The sequence below is a fragment of the Athene cunicularia genome, assembly GCF_003259725.1.
Source record: "Athene cunicularia isolate RWA chromosome 26 unlocalized genomic scaffold, athCun1 chr26_part2, whole genome shotgun sequence".
NCBI lineage: Eukaryota > Metazoa > Chordata > Aves > Strigiformes > Strigidae > Athene > Athene cunicularia.
This window is the reverse complement of record NW_020799137.1, coordinates 3,214,747-3,228,422: the sequence shown is the minus strand read 5'-3', so window position 1 is coordinate 3,228,422 and position 13,676 is coordinate 3,214,747. Positions and strand designations below refer to the sequence as shown.

The 13,676-nt window shown below is 50.7% G+C and overlaps 1 protein-coding gene across 2 annotated transcripts in view; it reads right to left on the bottom strand.

Annotated features, from left to right (window-relative positions):
* Nucleotides 1-6,971: 6,971 nt before the first annotated feature.
* The window catches only part of BAK1 (BCL2 antagonist/killer 1), a 14,914-nt gene continuing 8,209 nt past the window's right edge, over nucleotides 6,972-13,676 (bottom strand). For both annotated transcript variants that reach the window (XM_026864505.1, XM_026864506.1), the window contains exons 4-5: nucleotides 12,611-12,791; nucleotides 6,972-12,424 (exon numbers count right to left, since the gene is read on the bottom strand). In XM_026864505.1, the coding sequence (XP_026720306.1) occupies nucleotides 12,320-12,424; nucleotides 12,611-12,791 (286 nt within the window). In that variant the 3' untranslated portion in view covers nucleotides 6,972-12,319. The remainder of the gene's footprint in view (nucleotides 12,425-12,610; nucleotides 12,792-13,676) is intronic.

Genomic DNA, 13,676 nt, shown 5'->3' with positions numbered 1-13,676 from the left:
GTTTTCAGTTATGCTGAAATAAAAATTCCGGATAATATGAAATGATATAGGAATTTCCAGCTGGACAATCGGGTTTTTTCTACCTGGGCTCAGGTGGGCCCTGAGCAAGAGCTCACAGCCCCTCACAGCTTGGATGTGGATTGCTCGGTGAGCTGGACCTTGCAGCTTGAATTTCCATCCTCTCTCCACTAGAGGGAATTTTTAAAACAAATCTTTTTTAGGATTAAAGTCCAGTTTTCAGTGTGTTTTAAGTACTGCCTGCAGGAGTCTGCAGTATCTGGATGCAGAGGGGCACTGGCTCTTCTGGAAGGCTCAAGGTCCTTTAGTGTTCCCGGCTGGTTATAGGTAATCACAAGCTCTGCTGTGAGCTGAAGAGCAGAAAAGGCTCCTTAATTTTTTAGGGCTCAGCCTTTGATTTCTCTCTGCTGTCGCAGAGGACCAGGCACACCCCAGCTCCCCGTCTCTGCACCGCGCAGGGCTCTGTCTGTGCCCGGCTCTGAGCCGAAAGGCCAGGTGGGGTTTTGGGGTAAATTTGGACCATTGGGGCTTTGCACAGCACTGCTTGTTTGTCAGCAGCAGGGCTGGGGTACAGAGCTGCCTGTGGGTGATAACTGTGAGAGGAATGGTTGGGTCTTATCTGCACGCAGAAGTTGCACCTCAGTAGACAAAAGAATAAATTTTAACGGACGCAGTTCAACTCCTTCTTTCAAGTTAGGAGTAGCTTAGTGTAGGGATAGGCAGATGATTGCAAGCAATTAAGTTATGCAGCTTAACAAATTACCACTTTCTAGCTGAGCCTTTTAATTAACCACATGCACAGACCCAGCCCAGCGTTAATGCGACATAAAATATTTTGCCTTCCACCACGGTGACCAGTAATACCTGCTTTACTAGAGTCCTTGGGAGTGTTGATTTTGACCTGCAGCAGCCAAATCAGCGAGAGCACCTACCTGCGGGGTCCCTGAGCACGCTGTGCCACGGTGTCCCCCACTATGGCATGATGCATGGCAGGGTGCTGGGCTTCTGGGGTTGTGAAGAGGGCTGGGGTTTTGTCTCAGAGGACTCAGCCCTTGGCTCAGGGGGAAAAAAAAAAAAAAAAAAGCTGCAGAAATGACACAAAGTCGGTGGCAGAGTGTTGTGTTGCAGCGGGTTAAGGGTTATCACAATTTAGCTGGTTAGTTATGTTTTACTAAGTCATGTTTGCAACCCTTGTATTAATGTCAGGTTGGGGTATCGGGTTTGTAGTGAGCCAGAATAACAGTGTTCACAAAGGATATTATCATGCCTTCATATAGCAGTGTAAAATGCGTTTCAAGGTCTTTCTTACATGCAGGGTTAATTGAGAAAAGCTATTGTAGTTCCAAGTGATGCTCTCACTTAAATCAAGTTCACTTGCCTGCGCTGATGTGCCCTAAATTACACTGGTGCAGATTTCCAGCCAGGCCTTTGTAGTAAGGGTGTGATGTTCACCAGTTATGAAAAAAAAACCTGGGGAGAGGGTTTTCCTGCCGGTACTTTCAGAGGAAAGCCAGAAACAAGGAGCAGCACTGACCTCCCTGAGCTCTTAAAAAAGCAGCAGATAGCCTTCTGGACCCTTAGTGGTGTTTTCTGCAACTGTAAGAAAAGTTCTCAGATATTTCCCCCAACCAGGTGGTTCAGGGGGTGAACTGGGACAGTAAGAGAAGCACCGGCAACAGGCGTGGAGTGGTGAACTGCAGGAGACTGGGTGCCTCATTCCTGGAGCAGGATGCTGTCACCCCTTCCTGCACACACCCTGCCTCACTCAGCCTCCTGCCTGGGATTTATAACTTGCCTTTCCCTCCTGCTGGTGCAGCCCTGCTGAGCTGGCAGCGAGAGGGCAGGGGCCTTCACAGGGGCTCTGCCAGGTTTGAGGGGTCTGTCAAGCCCTTGGCTTACCCAGGGCTCACAGTAAGTGTAAAACCTGGAAACAGGCTTTGTCCAGGTATTAGGGAAGGCATCAGTCCGCCTGCAAGGTTGGTGATTATGAAGAAGAAACAGATCAGCTGTCTTGGATTTTCAGTGAAAAAAAGTTTTCTACCCTAACCTATTAATTCAAGGCTTCCACAAGACCTGGGAAGCAACATTACCTCTAAATCCACATTTACTGTACAGTTCAACCCAAGATTAGATTGGCCAAGAAATTTATATCAAAGTATTTTGTTACTGGTTTAATGGAAATGTCCTTTTTACTAGGAGGGAAAACTTCAGTGACTGCTGCTTTTTGGTCTAAATATTTTTTTTCTGAGAATTGTGAATCTGTCAAGATGTGTCAAAGCAAAGCTTTGAGAAGTTTTTGTTGGGAGAACTATGTTTTTCTTCTGTGTTTCTTCAGTCAGAGCAGAAATAGAAAGTGAAAAAGCGAAAGAACACAGGAACTGGAGGAAATTCCTAGCAAAGGGAAAATAAAGGTAAAGGTTCTGCAGAAACCCATGTTTTTATTAAAGGGAGAGAAACCACAACATTTGGAAGATGTGAAAAATGTGGGGTTTTTACATTTGTTCTGAAGCGTGCATCCTTTCCTTAACAGCCCTAACCTTGGTGTCACTCTTACTTAGGACCTCAGTTTGGTTTTTTTTGTTAGTGAGTCGTTACAAGCCGGTCTCTTTTCCCTTATTTTTTTCCCAGATGCAGAGATGTGTGAGTGAAGTGGCTGTTGCCTCTTGCAGCACCCTCTCCAGGAGGCTGCAACAGCAGATGCTTCACATCTGAGCACCTTCCAAACAGCCCCAGCAGGAGAAATCTGCTCCCAGTGCCCTTCTCTGGTGGCTTTCAGGGGCAGTTCCTCAGCAGTTTGGGGTGGTTCTTCCTGTGGTGGCTTCACCCTTGGCAATGATGGTCCACAAAGGAGCATGGTCTTCTCCATTCAGCAGCAGAAGAGTTGCCAGCCACAAGGTTTGGAGGGGATGGAGCTTCCACTGGGAACGATGCTCAGCTGTGTCTTCCCCTGACAACATCTGCATCAGGGAATAACAAAGATGGGGATGCAGCAGGAGGGACAGTGCTCGCAAATAACAAAATGAGCGTCTATTAATATCTGAGGAGTGCCAGAGTTTTGCTGTCATTATAGTTCTGCCTTTCCCTCCCTCACATGTGCCAGCTGCTAAAAATGAGTCATTTCTTCTTAGAAAGCTGTCCTGCTGCCTTGGCAAAGCCCTTCTGCTTGGTGCCTTGATGGTAGGTTGCTTTATATTTAAGGAAATTCGGCTGAGCCGTGGTCATGACGCGTTGTTGTCGTTTAACTACAGATTTTTGCAAGGAGATCAGAAGGAAAAAAAAGGGTTGTGAAACATCTTGTGCTGCCATAGAGTTCAAAGAGGGTGTCATCTGAGCCACATCGACCTCATCCAGTTTCAGCTTTCTGACCTTTGGTCCAGGTTTTGCAGAGTAAGTGTAGAATAACCCCACCTAAATCACAGGTGTAAATCCCCCCCAGACAAGCACAATCAGCACATGGTAAATGCCAGGGTACTTCCCTGGACTATTCTGGTGAACAAGTTGATGGGCAGAGTTACGGTTCAAGCAAATGTGAGGGCATTTTTGGAGAGAGGGAGTTCTGAATTAGAAATGTGACTTGTATAAAGACAATGTTATGGTTTGGTCTCGGTCAATGACTGGTGTAAGTAGAAAACTGAATTTATTGCTTGCTTTGTGCTGAATCAGGTCTTCTAAAATCTAACTTTTAACAGAAGAGGTTTCTCCTTTACAACAGGGATCCATCCGAGGGCACTGAATTACTGCAGTATTCCCCACAGCCATCCGATGATAAGGGTATGTCTAAATGGTATATTGAGTGCAGACATGAAATTGCTCTGCCAGAGCTCTTGATATCTGGACAGACTCCAGCATTTACCCAGAAAGCTGTACGACTGCCAGGAGAGCAGAGCAGAGCCCAACTTTGTACATGTCAGAACGGTCATGTCTGCTGGAACAAGCTCATCTCACCCATGGTCTAAGTGACAGTCATACCTCCGGGGTTGTCTTCTTTTGAATTCGCCCAGACCACCGTGATTCATGGAGATTGTTCAGGGAAAGTCAGGGAGATCTGGGAATAAGGAATAAATTGGAGAAGACTGCATCTCTGGCTGCCAATTCACAGGATGGAAAAAAAAACACTGGCTTAGTAAACTGTTTGCTACAAGCTATTCACACAGCGCTGCCACAGAGGCACTCCTGCTGTCGGAGGTGCTGGTGCCAGTTCATGTCAATCATGGGGTTTTACTGCTGCCCCCGTGTTCCCCTTTCAGCCGGGAGATCATTTTTTCAATTCATTTGTGTCAGTGCAGCCAGGTCCCATGTGGAATCCCAGATACCAGTGGTAGAAACGATGCGCGAGATGAATGGACGTGAACAAGCCCTTAGGGGGAAGCGTATCCCTGACGCTGGAATGACAGCACACTGAATCTTAGCCAGGGGCTGAGGATCCTCAAACACATGCCAAATGAAGGAAACCTGCCCGGGAGCGAAGGATTTTTTATTTTAAAAATTAAGATGATAAAAACAAGTGTGATTTCCCAGCTCCTGCCCACTCCCATTTCATATCCTGGAAATGAACTAGAAAAAAACCCCTTTTATTTCCACAAAACTCTAGGTGGTTCAGAGTTTGACCCAGTTTTAGAGGTAAGGTACTTGTCTCAAATACCAGATCTAGATCGCTACTAGATCTTGGATTCTGGTTTAGGGTCAATTCTATTTGAATGGCCAAAGGCAAATACTTCAATAATAGTGGCCTTAATTTTTTTTTTTTTTTGCGGGGGGGGGAATTTAATTAGGAGCTTGATCTGGTTTTGGGGCAGGACACGAAGTGGATTACAGGAGCAGCTGGCTCTTTAATTAGGGCCATTTATCTTTTGTTAATGTTTAACCTTTACTTGCACCGAGAGGCAGTGACAGCGAGGGGCAGAGCTTCGGCACCGTGGTTTTGTGTGCAGAGCCTCAGGTCAGCCAGGTGTGCGCAGGGTGGCGTGACTGGGAATACGCTCACCTTGCTCCAGTCCCACTGCAGCAGTCCCAAAGTACCAACGGGCAACTGTGACATACGGCTATTTATAGAGACCAGGGACTAGAGGGTAAATATTTATTTAGATTCTGATGCTTAATCTGCTACTGGCTGACTGTGTGGAAAGCCTGAGCCCCCACTCTTTCTGCAGCAATTTATAACCAGAGCCTTCATCTCCCCTTCTCCCCGAGCTCCCATACACATTCCCCAGGATTAATTCTGCAGAAAATGGACATGGCCTGGGTTCAGACCCTCCGGCACCTTCTGGTCCCAGACCATCCTGGCAGGCATCCTGCCCTCCCCATCTCTCCTCTCTCATTTCAACTAACTGGCATTCAGAGGTAGAAACTGCAAATCCAGGCACCCAGAGAGCGCGAAGGGTAACGGCACGAAGCCGCCGTGGCTCTGCTGTAGACAGACTTGTTTGCGATGACGTGGGATGGGACAGAGCTGCCTCTGGGAGCTGTGGAGCCACTTGGATTCATCACTAAGCTGGCTGAAGGATGAGGGCTGCGCTGCTCTATAGGCTGACAAGGCAGAGCCACCGCCGTGGTAAAGCCACAAAGTCCTACAGCACCCCCAAACCCCGCCACTGCCACCTCCTCCTTGCCTCAAGCAGAACAAGAGATCCGTGTCCAAGGCGGGGACAGGGAAGCTGTAAGGGTGCTCCATGTCCATCAGCAAGGACTGGTGGAGACAACATCTCCCCTGCCCCACCCCAGCCACCAAGGGCTGCCCTGGCCCCAGTGCCTCCCACCACAACCAGTGACCAAAAGACTGGGAGCTCCACCCCAGCCCCCAAAGCAAGGGCTGTAGTAGGAAGCATCAGCAGAAGAGGCTGCAGACTGGGATGACTGGGGAGGACTGTTAGCACGAGTGGGGTGTGCCTGTGTTTATTAACGAGGTCTGTGCTCGTTAATAGGGCACATGGTCCCAGCTGTCCCATCCCAGGCAGAGCTGGTAAAGCATCCTGTATCCCTACATCACCTGCTGCTTCATCCATCCCAGGTGCTGCTGGAGCTCTGCACACCGGGAGGAATGACTGGGGGAAGCTGGTGTCCAGACTGGTCCTGCGAGGGCTGAAAAGTCAGGGGAGCAGCAAGGTCTGTCTCTGAGCAAAGGAGAGTGGTGCAGGACAGGGAGGGCAGCTTTGTACAGGCTCGTGCCCTGCCTTGGCATGTGAAAGGGGAGTAGCTGGAAGTGGCGTTCTCTGGGGATCCAGGCTGGTGTTTGGGAAAGGTACCCCGGGACAGTCACTGTTGCAGGAGCCCCGGTTTCCCATCTTTGCGCCAGCCCACACCGAGCAGTGTCAGCTCTCCGTGCTGTCATCTGGAGCCTTAGCAGGAGGTGCTGCTGTCCCAGAACAGGCCAGTGGCAGCACCTCCCCATCTAGTATGTGTCGGGCTTTTCTGATAAGAACAGGCGTTTCCCTTTCATTTGCCGGAGTGTTTAATGGCAGTTGAGAATCATGTACTCCTCCGTAATGGATTTTTCCTTTGCAATTTCCTACCCTCGATGTTTCCTGCGTGGACACATCAGAGATAAGATCCTTAACTTCGGGACAGGTGGAGCAGCTGATCAGGCAGCAGATTACTGCAGCCCTGTCTTCTTCATCCCCGCAGGGCCTGCTGTAAGAGGGATGGCAAAGCAGCAGACTTCTCTCCCTGTTTAGCTCTTCAGGCTAGCAAAAGTGTAAGAAGGCCTGGTATCCCTAAACTAATGGGGCAACTGAGACTAAATAGCTTGTGCAAATTTGTGCACAGGAACCTGTAATACGCCCAAGAGCTACCCAGAGCATCCCGCAAAGGAGCGCAGAGTCTGGAAGAAAACCCTCAACACAGCCAGAAGAGTTTGCATTGCATGTACCATTTTTATTTTCATATATATATATATATATATTACATCATTTAAAAACAGAATATTTGTGAAAGAAATGGGGGTTTTGGAGGGCGGGGGGGGTGAAAGCAACTCATCGTTTTCCACACAGCCCCTTTGCCTGCCACTTAAAGTGACCTGCCCTGGGGAAAGGCTGGCCTGCAGACAGAGCTTGTTCCCCATCTCCCTGCTGCTACTGAGACAACCTGTGGTTGTCCTCTCCTCCCCTTGGGGAAAAAAAAGGTGTTTACCAGCCCTTCACCTCCAGAGTCAGTGCAAAGCGTGTTTTATTGCTCCATCATATGTATACCCTGGTCCTTTGCAGGGCTGGGAGAGACCAAGGGCTTCCTGGAGGGGTGGAGGAAGGAGCTGGGGAAGGGGCTGTGTGAAGCACCGTGCACTCGGATGCCATGAGATGGGCGAGGAAGAACCAGAATTACTAGTGATAGTGTGGATTCAAGTATACGTGTAAAACCCATCACACAGAGCTTCACGGAAGGCTGCCACCAGTTCTGACCAGGAAGAGACCAGTTTCTCCAGGGCAGTGCTGGCCCCCTGAACCTCGCAGCACCCGGTGTTTGGCAGGGATGGCTCAGGGTTTGGCTCGCAGCAAGAGGAATGGCTAGAAGGGAGGGGTGGTTCTGAGAAGCAAACTGATAGCTCAGGCAGATTCCTCTATCCAGAAGGAAAAAGCTGGGAGAGAGTGGGAGTAAAAAATGCTCTCAAAGAGGCTCAGTGAATGAGCCTCTTCTTTCGGACTCCCAGCCCTTTTCTATGTACCTGTTATAACCATCTGAATGAAATCCTTCTGCCCACCCTCATGCTTCTGCTTGAACCAAGGTTTTTCTGTCTGAACAATTCCCTATGTTCCCTTAACACCTCTCCTGGGGTAGCCTCTTGCACAAAGAACTCCTCACCAAATGTACCACCTTCCTCCTGCGCCCCTTGATACATAGGGAGCTGGCAGAGGTACGAGGAACCCCGCTGAGCTCGTGGCCTCGAGCGAGGCTGCGATCAGTGCCCGGACTCATCCGTGAGCGGTTCCTCCAGCCCTGGGGACTGGCACTGCTGCCTGCACCCCTCTGCTAGGTGTGGGGTGCATCTCAGCCTTCGCTGGGCACTGAGATGCTGAAGCCATCCCATCTGTTGATCCTGAGGCTGGGTGGAGAAGGGAAATAGTAAAAGCTTTTCTTTGGTCCCTCTTCCTACCCACTCCAGGAGCGAGCAGACCAAGCAAAGTGCTGGTACCAGTGGGTGCAGCTAAGCTGCGGGCATCAGAGGGAGCCAGTCCTTCCTTGGATGCCACCCAGGCTTGGGTCTCTGGTGCTAGATAAATGAGGTGCTTTCTCAGCAGCTGTCCACCAAACCCTGCAATGACTTAGGTAGCTTTGCTTTGAGTGGGGGTGAGACTTTCCTTCCAACCCAAATGATGCCGTGAACAGTCCTCTCCTTGTGAAAAGCCACGGCAGACCCTTCTCCTCATCTTCTGCCTTCATCTTCCAGTTGAGAGCTTCCCACCCCAGTTTCCCTTGCTCACCAGAGGAAGAAGCTAAAGCCCCGGGGGCAATCATGCCCCAGTACCACCACAGTGCCTGGGAAGGTGGCAGCAGGGAGAGCTGCTGTTCAGTGCATCAGACAGGCTTGCTTTCCTACGAGGTACAATATGTGACAGGGTTGGTGGCTAAACAAAGTGTAGTACACTGGTTACAAATATCGTAGTAGATCAGGGCTTTATTCCCGCAGAATAAAGTGGCTGATTCCGCCCTGTAAGAAGTCTGGGGTTATTCTAAGAATGTTAGTTTTATCTAGAGCTCTTGCTTCTGTAGCAGACACGTACTTTTTTTTTTTTTTTTTTTTTTGGGAAAAATGGCTCCTGGCACTGCCAGCCTGAGAGTAAAAGCCTTCTGCATATAGTTAAGGTGGCCCGTGGTACCTTGTTCAGGCCCTTGCCCAAACTCTGCCGAGTGGGGCTTCGAGGTAGATACCCGCTGCAGCTCTCTAGAGAGGACCCACGACCCTGTGAAGAGCATCAGCTTCTGGGGAGGGCCAAGCCTTCTCGTCTTGGTCTGTTTTGATCCCAGCAAATCCAACTCTGCTGTAGCCTGCTCCTGCCCCTGTAAAGCACTCAACACCTTCCCCAACAGCAGTCCAGTATGAACCAGTGACGACTGCCTTTGCTATGGGTCAGAGCAGACCACAGCTGATGGATACTGAGGTCACCTGGACAAAGAGGGGGACCTGGAAGGGGGGTTTTCCCCTTCTGTGGGAGCTCAGCCCCTCTCTGCCCTCGGAGCACCCAGGTGGCTGTGCCTGCAGTGCTGTTGCCATCCAGTGACAGGACACAGTACTACAGACCAGTCACCCATTCACAGTCCCAGTTCAAGCTTTTTTCCACTCGGTCACCAGTGGCAGGAAGGCTAGGAGAGGTGAGAGCAGAGGGAGACAATATGCGGATATCCTGAGAAAATCCTCCCTGCAAATCCCCTGAGAAAACGGATAAACCGAAAACTTTCCTTTGCTACAGCACCTATGATAAAGGTTCTCTTCTCTATCCTGGTAGCACAGACTTTACTAAGGCTTCATCATCTACCATAAAGCTGAGAAATGTTCTTTTCTTTTTTTTTTTTTTTTTTTTTTTTTTTTTTTTTTGTTGGCTTTACAGCTGAATTTGGTTTTCAAGGTGAAACACTTTATCTGGAAGATGAGAATAAATTACAAGCAACATGGCTTTTTGGACAAGGAAAACTTCAATCTGTTAGAGTTCTTGGAGTGTGTTGCTGAAGTAGTGAATAAAAGTAGATGTACTGTTTTCTTGCCGAGGTCCTCTGAAAAAAGTCCTGCTGCAGACACAAGCAAGCCAGAGACCTAGCCTAGAGGACAGTGATGTGCTTATAATGTGGCTGATGAAGAAAAAAGGAATACAACAATTAGTAGTTCATTTTCACCGTGACAGAAAGGCTCCATCTGGTGGTGTTTTCACCCAGAAAAGAAGGTAAGGAGTGGGATGGGAAACCGCAGATACTCAGTTGGTTACACTGGTTCACACCAGAGAAGGATCTTGAGGAAATCTTGATCTGCTCAAGATGGGTGAACAGGTGGCACGATGGCAAATGAAGTTGTGTGTGGATAAATGCAAAGAAATAACACTTGCAAGGGGACAGATGAGCTCGGTGGGCATTCAGCTGCTCAAAGAGAGTCAGCGCAGCCGCAAAACCTGAGCGTGGACAGTCTGCTGGAGATTTGTGCTGCTCAGCACAGATAAAACAAATAAAGGAACCAAGAGATATATAGAAGAGGAATATTATAGCACATATTTTAATGCCTTTCTATTAAGCGCAGTCCAGGGGAAGGGGATATTGCAGAAACAGTCAGGGTCAAAATGATAAGCTCAGAAAGACCCTGCTATGGAAATAGGCTGAAAGTTTGGTATTTTTATGCTAAATGAGGCAGGAACATGAGGGATGCAAGTGTTATAAGATTATGGCTGGTCTTGCTAAGCCTCTGCAGCTGCAAGGAGAAAGGCTGTAAGGTGTCCTGTCTGTGCTTGGACAGGACAGGTAGTAACAAGCTTAAACTGCAGCAAGGGATAGAAATAGAGGAAAAAAAAAATCTATCTGAAGGGTAAAGATTAATGCAGGAATTGGTGGTATGGGAAAGCAATACTGGAGGGTTTTAAAAACAGGTTCGACAGCTGTCTGTCAGGAACGCCTTTGGGCTGCTCTGAAGGTCTCTGTGCCCCACCTTGGGCTCTCACGGTGGTCACCACAGCGGGGGACAGCAGGCAGGGCCGCAGGCGAGCCGGGCTCTGCCCTGGTTTGGCAATTCCTGGGCCAGGGATGACTCAGAGCACTGTCAGTTGTGGCCACTCAGCCCGTTTTGCAGTAGCAATACCAGGCGAGTTCCCTGCTCCAGCCGTCTTGTGCAAAGGTCCCCGAGGGCAGGAGGGCTCAGCCGCTCAGGGCTGCAACTCCCCTTGTCCCCGGCTCCAGCCCAGAAGGGCTCTGTCTGTTAGGAGGGGAGCACAGGACCACTGCTCATTTCCTGTCTCTGAGGTCCCTCCCCAGCTGACTGACCTGCTCGAGGAGGTGGGTGATGCTAGACTAGGATGAGTTTGGCTCAGACAGGGCCAGTCACAGTTTCAAGCCTTACAGAGTCACCTGGAGTAAAAAGAATAGAGCTAAACCATGAGACTCACACTGGGACTCTCTCCCTATTTTGCAAGTCAGAAAGATTTGGGATGGGAGAGTGGAGCCTGCTTCCCTCCCTCCCCCAAAAGTCATGCTCAAGCATTAGTCACGAGCAGGACAAGGTGAAGTCGCTTCCCAAAGACACCATGCCCAGAAGAGGCTGGGCCCTGCTGTCTGGGCAGCTGGAGAAGACTGCATTCCTGGGCTTAACCTGCCTGCACCATCCTGCCCAGCTGAGCCCAGAAGACAACGGGCTGATGCGGGGCTGGGATGCAACTCCAGTGCCTCTCACTGCGAGCAAGGGAGACCAACTGGTCTCACTGGGGCTGCTTGTTTGCCAGCATCCGAGCCTACTGAATGGCAGTCCCCAGCAGAACTGGGGGGTGGGCAGGCAGGCAGCCTGCCTACACCAGCCATTAGTCACCCCCCAGCTTTTTAGTGTTTGGGAACCTGCTGGTGCTCCCTAGGCCTGCCGGCACGCAGCCTTTTTGCTCACGGAGGGCTGTGAGGCTGCACCCCAGCACCTGCATCGGCTGTGGGAGAGCTGCAGGTCCCCAGGTTCAGGCTGCAGCAGGGAAAACCTGCCTGCCAGCGCTGCCACATGTTACCCTCGCTTGTCAGAGACAGGTAGTCAGCGTGGTTCTTTAAAAAGGGGAAGGGATGCTTGTTAAAAGGAAAGAGAAGGCTCCAGTACTTGGGCTCAGGAACAGAGGGAAGGTGAAAGCAAGCCCCACACGGGCTAATGCTGGCTTGCCCCTCCAGTGACTTACAGACAACAGTTGCAGCAACGAAAGCTGCAATCCTTCTTCAAATATAGGCATGGTCTGGGCTAAAACCATCAGCAAATGGGGAGCCCCGCACCTGCCCCAGGGAGTGGACAAGACCCGAGCACTCACGCACACACACTCACGCACACACACACACACTGGCATTATCACAACACGTCTGTGACTCCAGAGGAGCCTGTTCTGCCTCGCTGCTGCCTGCTAGGAGTGTCACAGTGACGCTCTCTCCTCAGCAGCTGAGCGAGGTATAAAACAACAGAGTTGAACCTTCCCCCCCCTAGTGCTTCTCTCCATAGCTCCTGGTGGTGTCTGTGCAGGTGGCAGAGACCCTGGGCCTTGTGGTGGGAGGGTCACAGGTCCAAGCTGAATCCCCCCTCTCTTGGGAGACGTCAATGCAGAGCAGAGATTTGAGAGGGAGCTTGGCCAGACCCCCCCAGCCTCTGTCCCCACATCAGTTAGGGCCTGAAGAAGCGTCGTACCACTAAATGCCCCACCATGACCAGGGCCACCACCACCAGCATGTACTTCATGTAAACATTGTCCAGCTCGAGTGCAGCCACCTAACGAGAAACAGAGAATAACCAGAGCACGTTAGATCTGCCTGGGCCGGGTTCCTGCTCTGCCTGCACCTGGGTCACCCCCCCAGCCTCGGCAGTGCCGCAGTCCCCAGGCTGCACCTTTCACTGGCCGGAGCACAGCTGCCTCCCCTCGCCCCCCCAAATCCCCCCACACTCCCGCTGGCTCACCCATCCTCCCTGCTGGGCGATCCACTGGGCGATGCGGTTCCGGAGCATGAATTCCGCCACGTACCGGGCGATCCGGCGGAGGAAACCCGGTATGCCGTGCTGGTAGACGTGGATGGCCATGCGGTAGCCAAAGCCCAGCAGTGCAATCACCCGGCCCCAGTTAATGCCACTCTCGAACAAGCTGAAATGAAGCCGATGATGGTCTGATTAGCACTGCCCTGGCTGGCCCAGACCTCCCTAGTCTCTGCATCCCAGGCACCGGGCTCTCGAGCAGTGCTGGTTGCAGAGAAGGGCTGGGGATGCTGTGCTAAATCCTCAAGGTACATCCCAGCTGCACCGACAACGTGGTCCTTTGGTGGCCCAGTGACATGTGGCCACTCCCAACCTGCTTTCAGAGCAGAACAAACACAGTCTTGGACACAACCGCTGTTTACCTCAGCCAGGTGGGTTAGGGATGTCCTAGGGAAAAGGAAATTCCCAAATCCTGTCGACACAGCTACAGGCTTGGAAGTGCTGGAGGGGAAGCTTTGTGGTGGTGGTTGTTGACCTTCCTGCCTGTCCTGCCTTTCCCTCAGGTCTCCACCTGAACGCAGGGCACATCAGCTGCCTGGAGGGCCTGGGTTTTCAGTATTAAACCAGGGAAACTGGAACTGGTTTAAGCCGTCAGGCTGAGGCTGCAGCAAGCTCAGTAGCTGCTACGCATGAAGCCAGGAGCAGAAACTACCACAACCCTATCCCAAAGCATCCCTTGCTTGTGTGGTCATACCTGGAGGTAAGGAAGTTTATCTAAGGACAAAGCATGTTAGAACAGGATTTTCCCTTTTCCTGCACCGACAAACCCCTCCAAGACCAAAACTTGATCTTTCCTTAGACTGATGCTCCCAAGGGCTGGGGGGGGTGTCTCCAAAATGTGCCTACTTGATGCCTGCTGCTCCTGATCCAGGTTTTGGTTGCTGTGGGCACAAACTGCACCGCTGCACTGATTTATCTAGACCAATTTTTGAAGGTGTTTTTCCTGGTTTCCAGCAAGGCAAGCAAGAAGGAGAAGAAAAAAAAAAAAAAAAAG